The sequence below is a fragment of the Onthophagus taurus genome, chromosome 7 (assembly GCF_036711975.1).
Source record: "Onthophagus taurus isolate NC chromosome 7, IU_Otau_3.0, whole genome shotgun sequence".
In the NCBI taxonomy this organism is placed as follows: Eukaryota; Metazoa; Arthropoda; class Insecta; order Coleoptera; family Scarabaeidae; genus Onthophagus; species Onthophagus taurus.
The window spans coordinates 39,432,187-39,447,019 of record NC_091972.1 but is presented as its reverse complement, the minus strand read 5'-3'; the positions used below and the strand labels follow the sequence as shown (position 1 = coordinate 39,447,019).

The 14,833-nt window shown below is 33.5% G+C and overlaps 1 protein-coding gene across 1 annotated transcript; it reads right to left on the bottom strand.

The window, feature by feature from the left end:
* Positions 1-4,051: 4,051 nt before the first annotated feature.
* LOC111419161 (sorting nexin 1) lies at positions 4,052-14,704 on the bottom strand. Its single transcript, XM_023051931.2, has 8 exons — positions 14,398-14,704; positions 14,093-14,248; positions 13,784-14,042; positions 5,152-5,313; positions 4,967-5,088; positions 4,469-4,912; positions 4,265-4,417; positions 4,052-4,207 (listed from the first exon to the last, which is right to left on the bottom strand). Exons 1-8 carry the CDS (start codon positions 14,488-14,490, stop codon positions 4,157-4,159), a joined length of 1,440 nt encoding a protein of 479 aa, XP_022907699.1. The 5' UTR covers positions 14,491-14,704; the 3' UTR covers positions 4,052-4,156.
* Positions 14,705-14,833: the final 129 nt, after the last annotated feature.

The following is a 14,833-nucleotide window of genomic DNA, read 5'->3' as shown; positions in this document are numbered from 1 at the left end:
GTATATTATATACAGGTACATTATACATAGTTATATAAATTAAAAAATAGTTCATTTTATAAGCTTTGTAATCAATAAAAATATTTTTGACAAATTTATGTTCTCAATCAAGTTCTGTCAAAAACAATAGATTGGTTATCTTTGTAGATTGGTACTTATCGAGATACAATCTCTAGTCCATGGAAATAAAATTAAGAGTTCATATAAACTTAGTAAAGTTATAAATAAGAAAGCGAATAAAGTTATGGGGCAGGTTTTGGGATGGGAAGCTTGGTTTGAGCAGGTTTGAGAGCTTGATAAAAAGCGTTATGATGTATGTTGTGGAGATATGGAAATGAGACTCCGAGATTTTTTTTTAGATGTTTGTTTTTAGGTGTTTAGATGTGGCTATGAAGAAAGGGCCAATGAATATTGGATGGAGAATGAAGAAAGGGGTGCAGGCTGTGCGGGGAGGGCTGGGGGTCTTTACATCATCTCCTGGTGGTGTAAAAGGTGGGTTCATGCAAAGTGTTTTAGTTTTAGTCATAGTCATAAGCGTTTGCTTTAGCTGTAGCTATAAAGAAAGGGATTGGTTCATGCAATATTTAAGCACAGTACATTAAAGGAGGATTTTGACATATAAACAGTAGTGCCACAACTCATGCCAAATTAAAAAAAAAGAAATCGGAAGTGAAACTGTTTTGTTTATAATGAACAAAAAGAAAATTGTTGTCGCTGCTTGAATACAACTGTATTAATCGCTATTAATCAGCAATTTTAATGGCATGTGTAGATGCGAATTATGATTTCATTATAGCAGATATTGGAGCTAGTGGAAGAAATCATGACAACACTATCTTTAAAGCAAAGCGAAAGGTACTGTCCTCCAGAATATGGTGATATTATTCAATCAGAGTCAGGGGAAATTATGAATGGTCAGTGGCGAGCTGAACCAATGTCACTGTAAAATATAGGATGAGTTGGAAGCAACAATGCGGCAAGAAGGTTCCAGAAGAACAGAGACTTGAGGTGGGCTCTTCGGTAAAATGTTTGTGCCGGAACTATCAAAAATAAAATACAAAATAAAACATACCAAATAAATAGAACGTAAGCAATTAGTAGAATTGTTAATAAAGTTACTCACAAAGGGTTTCAAATCTCATCGTTGCAACGTTTTCTCGACGAACGGTCTTACTTCTCAACTCGGTACTTCTTTTCTTTTCTGGTTTTTTACTCTTCTTCACTGAACTTTTCTTCTGAACTCCACCCTAGGAACTCCAATTTATGATCGAACTCACTCCCCTTCCTTAACTCTTCTTTGCTTCTACCATCAACTGGAACTGACTCTACCAATTGACCAGCACTGATCTAGGACTGACTGCTTCCAACGTCTTCAAGTGGAAGTGACGATAACTAACTACTAAGTGACTTTTCAATTTCCAAGTCACTTCAAATAACTGACTTCTCTGTCTCTGCTCCAAAACTGACTCACGGTCGTTCTTTTTCCCCGCCTGAGATTTTAAACCTTTTCAGATTTTAAATCAACAGCAGAAATAATTCTGCGTACATCAAACTGAAAGCCAGATTTTCCCATGAAATCGAAACGTTTATGCCTTCTTCTTCTTGCTATAGGACCTAGTCCTGTCTGATCAGACTCCTTCCTTATGATACAAATATTCAGCTTTCTTGCCAGAGTATAGGTGTTATTTCAACTGGACGCTTGATTCCTGGTCTTTGTTTGTCCATTTAGCGATTCGTGTTGGACTCATCCTATTAACGTAATCCATCCACTGCTGACGTCACGCTCTCGTCCATCTCACACGCCAGATTTCGTACACTATCTCGAATTGTAATTCATCTTTTGTTATTAACTTAGCTGAGATCGATTGGTGATTCCTGCAGTGACGCCTTTGTCACTTTGTCATTAACTTAGTAGAGACAAATTTTTAGCCTAACTTTATAATGGTGTGACTTCTGTTATGACACTTCAGTTTAACAAATTTTCATAATTTATTTTTTGTCATTTACTTAGTCGAGGTCGATTGCGGCCAAGGCAAATGTGTGCCTAACGTTGTATTAATGTGATTTCCGGATAGGTGGACACAGCTCTCGCATATTCGGACTTTGCTTTCTGAACACATGAATTCCTCACATTCATCCTATTACTCTATGTTTCCTTCCTCAGATATGTAATAATTCGATAATTATTTAATGGTTTCTGGGAATAAACCATACGAATTAGAAATTCCTGACATGCAACCTTTTTTCTTTTAGAAGCCAAAAATCACGTCTCCGGGATGAAGACCAGACTTCGAGGTAATTTTGGGAAAAATTATGTATAATGTACATAAACAACGTAAAACATTCGCCCCGTATTTAGTAGTTTGCGATACATCGACGTGTCACCAAATCGGAATACAAGTCCTGAGTAAGTCTGTTTGCCAGTATCTGTTATCACAACTTATCACCTTTCAGTCAATGAGTATTAGCTGTCGGGGTTAGATTCGGAAAGATCTCTTTTAAGTAACTTCAGAACATAAATAACGTATATAGTTTTTAAGCTTAATTTTGTTCTGTGTTAATTCATTTTCTTATTTTATAAATATAGTTTAAATATGGTTAAAACACTTGTATTTTGATTTCCCTTTTCCTGGCAGAGCCTGAGTGCAAGAACCCACGGTTTTGAAATAGTGACCGCGTGCTTGTTATTTACTTTTGTTTGATTTGCTAAGATCAATCAGGGAACCTTTCAGACTAAGAATTAGGAAGCGCGAAATACTGTTTCTAGTGGAAGCAGTATTACCAAAGGTCGAACTCGTTCAGAGGCGGCCTCGCCAGATAGTTAAACATTACTATTTGGTCTGTTATACGTTCATTCACAACTAACTTGCATCTGATGGGGTCTTTAGCAGTTACCATCGATTTGGTCTTCTCGCACACTATTTCCGGTATTTCCATATAAAATTTTTCGGCTGTTTTTATAAATCTGTACAGAATGAGTTATTGATCATACTGGTTCTCCACTGTTAATATGGAATCGTTTGCATAACAGTGGCTCCCTATACGCTTTTAATTTTCTTATGTATTATTCTTGTTTTGTTATTGTTATCGAATTCCCTTAGTATTCTTATGTATTTCTAATTCATTTCGGTGTTGAAATTATCATGGTGACAAAATATATCAATTTTGGGTAAAAATAAAAATCGTTTGTAATGGAATACAATTATTTATTTATAAAGTGTACACGCAAAAATATAATAATAAGCATAACAGTAGTATAACAAAAATAATTGAGCAACATTTACTCTTTGAAGCGTACCTCTAAAAACACACACAATTGCACCGATTTTATACTGAATAAGAGACAATCACTTGAACACCTTACATTCTTAAGCATAAAAAGTATTTTGTTACACTAAAGAATTAATAGGATTTATACTAAACGTGTTTGTTATTTTCTCCAAAATATAAGGGTGAGTTTTTTTTTAAATAAATCGCGTTTTAATTTTTTTTACATTTGGCCTTTATCACTTTGTTCTATACACAAATATAACTTTTATTTTATATTTAGTACGATATTACCTATGCTTTAAAACTGTTTATATCGTTATTACGTCCTTATTTGTCTATTTTACTAACAAACTTTTTTTTTGTATAAAAGTATGTAAGGGCGTATTACAAAAATTCCATTTCGGTGTTTTTTATGTGGTGTTAGATGTTTTAACTTGTGATTTTTCAATTACGATTTTCATAAATTAAAAAAAAATTAATTAGATTAAAATTATTTTTTTAATTTTAATTCTACGTGATTGTTGTACTTTTTTTTTAATTTTTAGTACTTTATCGGTTTTCGTTTTAAATGGAAGGAGGTAATTTAATTAGCTTATATACATCCTAAATAAATGGTTATAAATAAAAATGTTGATGTTCATTTAATAGTTTTTCATCTTAAACCTAGATATATTTTAATATTCATAAAGGATGAATAAAAAAATTAATTAATTAATTTCTTAATACACTTATTTAAGAATAGAAAATGTTTTGTTCTTATTTTTAACCAATTTTTTTTTTTCGTTTAAAATAAAACATTAAGAGGCAAGCTGTAAAAATAATCTCACAGCAAAGGAAACTTCCAATTGGAATGTCGTTGTTGCTATTCCCGGTAGATCTCGTCTAGTCAAGCAATCGCTTTAGCCTCAGGTAAAAATGTTTCCCAATATTTAACCATCTATTTATAAACACATCATTTACCCAAACAAAAATTTAAAAAAAAATTAATAAATACCTTAGCTTGATGATCCATATGATTCTCAAGATACTTAATAAACGTAGTTTTAAATTCATTAATACGACACCTCTCAAATCGATCCATTTCAATTTTAATCATCTTTGATATTCGTTCGAAATTTTCTTTACCACGCTCAACTTTCGCCTCCCACTTAAAAATTAAAATCTCAAAATACAATTACATTTATTAAAATAAATATACCTCTAAAACTTCCTGTCCAGCTTGATCGATTTTATCCGTTCTATTATTAATTTGATATTTAGCCTTAGCCTCGCGTTTCTTAGTTAACATTTGTTTCGAATGTTCCCAATGTTGAAACAATTTTGTTCGTTCGTGAAACGCATCCCTAACAGCACCCAATAGTCCCAAATAATCCTTTAAAAGTTCGCATAAAATAAAGAAATCCGTATTGGCTTGTTCGACGTGAAGAGCTTCAACTTTCTCTTCAGTATCAGCAAGTTGAGATAAAGCCCTTGATAAGGAATTGTGATCTTCGCAAGCTGATAACATCGCGGCGGATCGAGCTACGCCGTTTGTTAAGTTTGCGAGTTCTTTGCGATATGTTACCATCGATTCGATGCTTGTATGTAGTTTGCGGAGTTGAGTTTCAAAAGCTTCGACGTGAGCTAATTTTTCTTCAAACCACTATAATTTTTTTATTAATTAATTGAAATTAATAAATAAAATAAAAATTCTTACTGGATCTGTTTCATCCATTTTATAAGTGATTTTATTCACTGTTTCACCAACTTTATTAAAAAGGCGCATAACTCCAGCTCCGCTTAAAGCTGAGGTACTTGTTGCTTTTGGAAGCTCAACATCTATAAAAATTATTAAATTAATTTAAGATTTAATAAACGATTAGTATAGGTTATGGTACTAACCGGATTCTAAAAATTCCCTAAAATCTGGATCAAGAACGAGAACTGGATGTTGAGCAGTTCGGCGAAGATATCTTTCGAGAGAAGCACGGCGTCTTTCGACGAAATCGTTTCCATTTACTGTACCACCTTCGGGTTGACTTGACATTTTAATTTTTGCGTTTCCTAATTTAACAAATAGTATTTAAATTATAAAAGAGATAAGTAGCCATGGAGAATGTACAAATGTAATCAAGAAGAACAGATACAATTCTTCTGTACAAATCGTAAACTTTAAATTTATCCCAAGACATAATTATTGTCACTGACTGCTCATTAACCTACCGAAAATGTCCTGGGAACGACGTCAATATTAGGTGATCTTAATACCAAAATTAGAAAAGAGCCTCAATTCTGAGAATATAGTCTATATGAAGAATAGCAATGTTTTTCTCTAAGTTATTCTATTTAGAATGTATCGAATGAACCATTGAATAAATCAATATTTGCTTGTATTCGTTGCACCCAACTTTCACTCTGACCATAAAAGGGTAGCTTTCCTGAACCAAATATGTAATCTGCGATAAATTTCGGCTGATTTTACGTTTTCACAAACGAAAAACTTTATAGTTGCACGTTATTCAACAGAGACGGGCATACTACTGTCATTCATCATTAGGGCTACTAAATTAAGTATGCGACAAGCCGACTGATGTGGTTTCCCTACTTTAGACATCCTCACCTAACGACTACAAATGCCTAATCACTCACAAATTACGAAGGAAGCAGTTTCTGGGGAGTTTCTTTGGTTCTTCTGAACCAAAGAAATAATTTAGCATGATTTGCAAATCATTGTGTTCGTATAAAGATGTGTAGTATTTGTTTTAACTTTTAAGTAATTTGACGTGTCTTCTGAAGATGGTAATTTAATTACCGAAACCGGTCAAGACAAAAATAAAATAAAAAAGATATCACTTTGTATACGATCATTTTATTCTAAATATTTAAGAGAAAAATTCTGCTTCCGATATACGGACGAGTGTTTGAAAATGAAGAGTGGCGTAGAATATACAGGTGCCTCGCGTAACTGGTTCGTTAAAACTTTTTCAGGTTTCACTATTCGTAGAGGTTTAAAATATATTCAAGATGGCTGCCACTTCCGCTCTACCAGAAGTAGACCATAACTTCGTTATTTTAAATGGAATGTTATAGTTTTTATTGCACCTTTTAATTGTACGTAAAAAGATATGTTGACTTTGATAAAAGTTTTTGATTGCGTTCATTTTTTGGCAAATTTCACCATACTTTTTAAAACCTCCTATCTCAGCCAACGTTTATTCAAAAAAGCTCTAAATGCTCATTCTATCAAATAGATCACCGGTGGGCAGAGGTGAGATCAACAGGAGCCATATACAGGTTTAATATTTCTTTTGCGAGCCATGTCATATTTCTAATGTAATTGGATTCGATAGTTATGGGAATATTTATTTATTGAAAAGTAAAAGATAGTAGAAAAACAGCTAATAAAAACAAAATATTTAATAATTATAAAGTCAGGCGATTTTCCCTTGATAATTTTTTAACATTTAGCGTATAATTTGTAAAGGGGGTTCGCAGGAATTTTTTGAGATGTTGATTAGTTAATTGTGAGTGATATTTTTTCTTAACTAACTTCATGTGTGAGTATAAAGTCCCACAAGAATATGTTGTACCAAAAATAGTCGACAAGGTCAGGGAAGAGATTTGTGCTGAATTTGTAATCTTCCTTCATTTCTAGTACTTCTATTTCTCTTGATGCTATGTCGGATAGTATAATGTCAGAAATTAAAAAACCATCTTACATTATATCAATTGCAAATGGATTGACAAAAAATGAAATTGTTAATTTGAAGTTTCTCAGATCTTGAAATCTGGTTTTAAAATCCGTTTTCAACTTTTTAATTTTTTCTTGATATTCACTCATTTTATCTTCCATAATATTAAAAAACCTTGCTTTTAAACGAGGAAAATGTTTAAATGTTGTTGACTTCAGATCATTTTGAAAAAGCTAAACTTTTGATTGAAGTTTAAATACAGTTTGAGACAAATCACTTATAGTTTTTTCTTTTCCTTGTAAACCTAAATTGAAAGTTTGTAAGTGCTGCATGGTGTCAGTCAGAAACATTAAATGTTGAAGCTAGTTTTCGTCTTCCAATTCGAGACATTGCCTTCCTTGTTCTTTTAAAAATATGTAAATGGGAGTGAGTATGTCATAATAATAATAATAATAATATATCTCTTTATTATCCAACAGGAAGACCCAATTACAGGATAATGTACAACAAAGAGAAGAAAAGGTAAAGTGAGATGTGAAGCGCACAAAACAAAAATTAATAGCAATTCAGATAAATTCAAAACAAAAACAAGAGAAAAAAAAAAAAATAATAATAATATGTCACAATAGGGATATTTTACAAATTACAAAATTAATAAGGGATATATAGTTTAAGTGGTAACTTCATTATTTGCGTTCCGTGCCATAGCGATCGGCACCTGGTATGTGTTGCTATTCCTGATACCAGGTCTGGGTATAATGAATCCAACTCGAGCAAGAAGTGAAGGTGAGTCGACAGTACAATTGACGATGTTCGATAAAAATTTTCTACTAGCATCTTCTCTACGATTGTTCAAAGATGAAAAATTAAATTCTTCCAATAACGCAACGTAGTCAACATCTCGCTCCGGATACTGACCAACTGTTTTAAAATGTAAGTATTTTAAGAACCTCTTTTGCACTCTCTCGAGCATGAGCTGGTGAGAAGTATAATAAGGATACCAAACCATAGAACCATATTCCAATTTTGTACGAACAAACGCATAGAAAAGTACTGTTAATGCAGCTACGTTGTTACATTTTTTACATTGCCTGATGATGAAACTCAATGCACCAGAGGCTGACTTTACTATAGCGTTAACATGGTCTTTGAATTGCAACTGGTCATCGAATAAGACACCCAAATCTCGAATAGCGCGTTCTCTGCGTATTGCTTCAACTCCCACACTATAATTAAACCTTAATGGGTTATTACACCTTGTGTCAGATACGACAACGCATTTTGCTATGTTAAGGTCAATTCCATTCTGTATTGACCAGGAACTGATAATGTTCAGATTGCACTGTAAGATAACACAGTCTTCAGGGGATGTTACACGAGCGAATATCTTTAGGTCATCGGCGTAAGCAAGCACATTACAATCAAGTCGTCGTAATAGATCGTTCAGATAAACATTGAATAGAAGGGGACCCAGGTTGGAACCCTGTGGAACACCAGAGCCAGCAGTGAACGTATTAGATTTAAAACCGTTGTAGCTCACATAGCAAAGTCTATTGGAGAGGTAAGATGAAATTAAATCCACGAAATCATTGGTAAATCCAAGACTGCAGAGTTTAGAAAGAAGTATTCCATGATCTAATCTATCAAATGCCTTTGTAAAATCTGTGTAAATTATGTCAACTTGTTCCCGTTTATCCATGTGCTCGCTGATGAACTGCGTTACCTCTGCTAAATTAGTCATAGTTGAACGACCAGTCATAAATCCGTGCTGATGATCAGATATGTATGGGCAACACAGTAACTCATTCTGGAGTACAGCAACATTTCGAAGACTTTCGAGCAATTGTTCAAAATGCTAATAGGTCGGTAATTTTCAATACTAAATCTGTCTCCCTTCTTAAAAACCGGCGTTATCCGAGTTTTTTTTCCATACTGCAGGAAAAGTTTTAGTTTTTAAGCACAAATTAAACATAAAGGTTAAAGATTTGCTGAGGAAGGGTGCACAATCTTTAATAATAAAACTTGGGAGACCGTCGTCGCCAGCGGTAGAGTCATTCTTTAGTCGTTTCATACAGATTTCTACCTCCTGGATAGAAAATGGAGTAATGTAGAAGGGTCCAGGCCAGTTGACTTGCTGGTTACAGTTACCGATAGTTGTAAGTCCAGGATTGAAGGCTTCAGAAAACAAGACAGAGAAGGCCTGCACTATTTCCAGGGGATCAGAGATTTCAGAGCCAGCAAAGGTCATGCAGCCTGGAATACGCGAATTACCATGTTTCTGATTCATGTAACGCCAGAAATTTTTGGGGTTGGTCAATATACAATTTTCGGTATTCACGAGATAAGCCTGATAATCAGAAACTATTGCATCCTTGGATAAACGACGCAACCTAACATATTCATCATAATATGATAGCTGTTTAGAACTCTTCCACTTCTTAAAGTAGTGCTCCTTCATATTCAATATACGTTTAGTGCTTCCAGTAAACCATAGAGGAAATTTCGACGGCGATAAGCAGTATTTGGGTACATGTTTTTCAATAACGTTATAGATATTATAGTAAAATTTTTCCACAGCAATATTAATATCCGAGCACATCAATATATCAGACCAGACAACACGACCAATATCGTCATACAATCCACGAAAGTCCGCTTTACGGAAGTTAAAACGAAGGTTGTTATTTGATGGAAACACTAGAGCATCTTCAATATTCTGAGATTTAATGGAGATGTTCAGTGCAGGATGATTAAAGTTTTCAGTAAGTAAGGGTGCAACGTCACGCTCTGCAGTTACTTCGCAGTTAAAGTAAATACTAAGTCGAGTATCCTACCTCTAGAGTTGTAGATATGGTTATGTTGAACTAGGTTTAAAGTATCAACAAAGTTCTTCAAAAGGAAAGATTTGCGGTCGAGGCTATTCTCGGACATCACAAAACGGAAGCAATTAAAGTCGCCACAAATTATAATATTCTTTCCAATCAAGCTGATACTAAGCGAATCAAGAAACAGTTCCAAATCATCCAGCGGAACATCAGGAGGTATGTATAGTGTAATAATAAATATGCTGATCGAGAAATAGACACATTTACCAACAACCACATCAATTAGCGGGGCAAGATTTAAAATCTCGGACATATCACAGTTGAAAAATTTGGTTTGCTGACTGCAGGCAATAAGAACGCCACCGCCCACTCTTCTATCCACAAGACGGTGATTACGATCATTTCTAATCACATTAAATGTAGTAGGCAGCAACTCAGAGTTGGTGATGTCCGGAGACAGCCATGTTTCGGTAAGCAAAATAATATCGAAATCGGTAGAATTTGTGGCTGTGTATAATTGGTGAGTTTTTGTTCGTAGTCCTTGCACATTCTGATAAAATAAACGAAGTGTGTGGGTCTTCTTGTTGGATTCTATTAGTTTCCCCGTTGGATACTTCGGTCACTGTCAGATGATACAATTCTAGGTGACCCATTCACATATTTAATTCTTATGTTCACCTCGCCGGCGGCAATGCGGGTATCAAGCTGTGTTTTGAGAGATTTGTAGAAAGAATTTTGCAACGGTGTTTTGTCTGTTGTTAAAACAACAGCTTTGAACTTATCAGATTTTAATAATGACTTAATGTTCCTAAGAACATTGTGAACTACATCAGAGGAGGAAAAAGAGATTTTCAATGGGCGCTTACGATTCAATATCGACGGATCAAATTTACCCAATCGCTTTACAGTAAAATTAGGTGTCTGGACTTTCAAATAGTTAAGTATCTCTTTTATAGATCTAACATCATCATTTTGCTGGTCAACTTTACTACCATCCGGAAGCTCAGGCAAGTTGAATGCTACTAGATTACTCATTGAATCGATTCAAAACATTATAAACTGATAACCTTCTTACAATACAGTAAAATGATATAAGATATATAAGATAATATATGACAGTATATATCATTCGCCAATTCACCTCCTTCCTGCTGATATCGAGTCTCTCGTCAATGACCAACAGGAAGAGTTTAGTGCAAACTTAGAAGCGCTACTAATAGAAAATGACTCAGGAACGGATGAAGAATATATTAATTCCCCATGTAACAAATTAACGTTGAAGGAACTTAATTTATTTATACAAGACGCAAATAATTTTGCTGAAAAGATAGTAGAACATGATCCATTAACTGTACAGGGTGGGCCAAATTGGATACTTTTAAAGGGAAACTCCTCTTTCTATAAGAGATAGAGGGAAAATGATATCAGTCTGAGGCTTGATTTTTATAAGAAACTTAATGGCAAAAACCGCATATCGATATCTCTTACGGTTTCAGAGATACAGTGTGTATTTCACAAAAGTCCATTTTCGAAAAGTCGTTATAAGTTTTTTCTTATCGAAAAATCTTCCTTTCTAAGAAGAAACAATTCCTAAGCAACTTTTTAAGTAGAATTCGATGGAATAAGTTAGCTTTCCCTCAAAGCAATATTTTAGTGGTTATTGACACAAAAATGATAAGAGCATAAAAGTTCCTTTCCAAAAATATATCTCACTTGATATCTTGTTCAAGTATTTTTTGAAATATACAACTTGGAAACTTTTAAGATTTTCAATTGCGTACTAGTAGGCTAGTGGGCTTTGATGGTGTTTCGATTAAACAAATGCATTGTTTATCTGTCAAATTTTGATTCGAGTTGTATGTGTTAGTGCTTATCGTTAGAGTATTACTTAGTTGTTATCAACTTTCAAAATAATGTCATATAAAAATTATGAAAAATGGGACATGATAATATGTTTTATACAATCTGGGGAGAATGCAGAGACTACAGGAAGTTTATATCATGAACGATATCCAGAGAGGTGGCAACCTTTTAATAATATTTTTAGAAGACTGTGATTAATCTACAAACTAGCCTAATTCGAAAAGAAAAGATCAAAAGCTTATATACGGGGAATTAGAAGTAGCAGTTTTAGGGGTAATGGAAAATAATCCACAGATATCAACGCGGCAATTGAGTGTAACCACAGGAATGTCAAGAACCAAAGCTAGGCGGATTTTGAAAAAATTCAGATTGAAGCCATACAAAACTAGCAAAGACATTACCTCAGACCAGGAGATCTTAACAGAGAATTTTTGCCAATGGCTCTTGGGAAAATGTGACGAAGCACGAAATTTTTCTTTAAATTGTATTTGGACAGATGAAGCGTATGTGAGTACTGCTGATACACAGCACAAATAAAATATTTGAACATATTTAGGCAACAAATCGAACCTGTTGTTGACGATTTACCTCTAGGGCACCTGCGAAATGAATTTTTTCAACATGATAGTGCACCGCCTCACAATGCTGCTATTGTCACCAATTTTTTGACCGCAGCTTTTGGTGATTGTTGGTTAGGTAATCAAGGTTCTATTCGCTGGGCGGCTTGATCACCGGACCTAACACCTGTGGATTTTTTCCTTTGGAGAAGATTGAAAGATGTTATCTATAAATAGTAAATAAATTCCCGACAGCAATTAGAAGTCGCAGTTGTGCACGCTTTTGCAACACTTAGGCCCATTGAGCTTATCAACTCGGCAAAAAGGGCTAAAAAAAGATGTCAACTGTCTATAACACAACCATTTTGGGGACATTTTGAACATTTCCTATAGAACAGGGGTTTACTTGTGTTGTTATTTGTTGTCATATATTTATTCTTGTTTTATAATAAGATAAGTTTTATTAATTTAATCTGCTTTTAGTTTATGAGTTTATGTTTTAATTCATTGTAATCAACTATCTTGATACTACTTATATCGTTTTCTTTTATTTCCAAAGTCTACTTTTTCAAAATCTGCACATATAAGTTGTATATTTCAAAGAAGACTTGAATGAAATATCAAGTGTGCTATAAATGAAAATTTTATGCTCTCGTCAAATTAGCAAAAATATATAGGATGTTCCATTTAAAAAAATCATTTTTATGTCAATAACTACTCAAATATTGCTTCGAGATAAAGCTAACTTATTCCATCGAATTCTACCTAAAAAGTTGCTTTAGAAATGTTTTCAGACAGGAGAATTTATCAATAATAAAAAAGTTATGACGACTTTTCGAAAATGCACTTTTCTGAAACCGTAAGAGATATCGATATGCGGTTTTCGCCATTAAGTTTCTTATAAAAATCGAGGCTCAGACACTGATATCATTTTTCCTGTATCTCTTATAGAAATAGGAGTTTCCCTTTAAAAGTGCCCAATTTGGCGCACCCTGTACAAAGCACAAAATTTAAAAATAACCTCAATTCTCTTCTTGTTCCTTACAAAGAGCTTCAGAAGGATATGCAACAAGCGTTGCAACTTACAAGCAGTTATTTTTGATGAGAAGAAATGTTAATTTTAATTTTTTTTTTGTAGTTTATTTTGTTGCTGTTTATTATTGCTATTGAATTTATTTCTTTTTTTATTTTAAACAATTATAATTATTTGAATATATTAGATCTGAATCCTGAAGATATTCAATTTTGTGAATTAATTATTTTAATATTGGCTAACCTTCTGTTGCCATGGAAATTTCATTGACTCTGTGCCAAAATAAAATGATTTTTTGAGGTTATGTTCAGACATTCAATTATTATCTAAATAGATTGTTTATGAAATTAATCATCAAATAAACATTATTATTGTTATTAAAAAATCCCCTTGATAAATAGAAATTTTTTTAGAAATGTATAAAAAGAATTATAGACACATCTATTTATAACAGTAGGAATTTTAATGAATTCCTAAAATGTGTTTATCAAAGTTTAAATAAAACATTCATAAATGACTCAGAATATATGTACTATTTATGACTAATAGATTAAAACTACTCACCAATAACACTTTTTTCTGGAGCCGGAGGAATAATTCGTCCAACTTTAAGATATTTCTCGGTTAATTTATCATGCAACCCTAAAAAGTCACTAAAACGCCTTAAAACCTCAAAGTTTTTCTTCTTAAACACCCTCATATTCGTCGTGGTGCACACGCGATAAGCAAGATAAGACCCCATTCCTTCCCCGATCTTTTGAGGCTCCGTAATTGTAATATTAATAAATTGTTCACCATCAATCATCATATTTACAGCTTCAACCTAAACTCAAACAATTATTTGATTATAATTTAAAAAAAATTAATACCCACTTCTTCCATTGTTGGTGTATCTATAATAACATCATCACTAATTGGCACAGTTTCCATTTCAGATCTCGTTTCGGACATTTTCATTTTACGGATTTCTTCTCCATTAATAACATCTTGAACGTCCTCTTCCTCTAAGGATAATACAGGAGGATGATCCTGCCAATGAAACGATGAATAAATATTTAAACAAATAACGATAAGTTAACGATTTAAATTTAGGAAGGTTATCGTTCGTGGTTTCGCTCGGAGGTTAGGTGAAATGGCAAAAACCGGTAATGTGGCGTGTTTGTGTGAAAGAGTTATACCTGCATAGCGGACGCAAAGACGTCATCCTCTTCCTCTTCATTGTTAATATTCACATTCTCGAACAAAGGGGGAGGCTCCACCGGATCGGCCATTTTTCGCCGTTTAAATAAACCCAAATGCACAATAAACCGACAACGTTTGACGTAACTGTCCGATACTGTATTTTGAAAACTGTGCCGGACGCGTTGGTGGGATTTAATCAATAATAGATTCGCATTAGAATGAATTATTATTATCGCTGATGTTTTAACGTTTCCTGATTTTAATCGCGAATTCTATTCGAATTTTTAATAAAGGGGCGGAAATTAATACTCTTGATAAAAGTTAAGAACAAATTTTGTTACTAATTAAATTTTGACAGTTCACTTAACCTATATAATTTTTTTTTTAGGTTAGATAATTTTCGAACCAAAAAAAAATAATTTTTTTGTAACA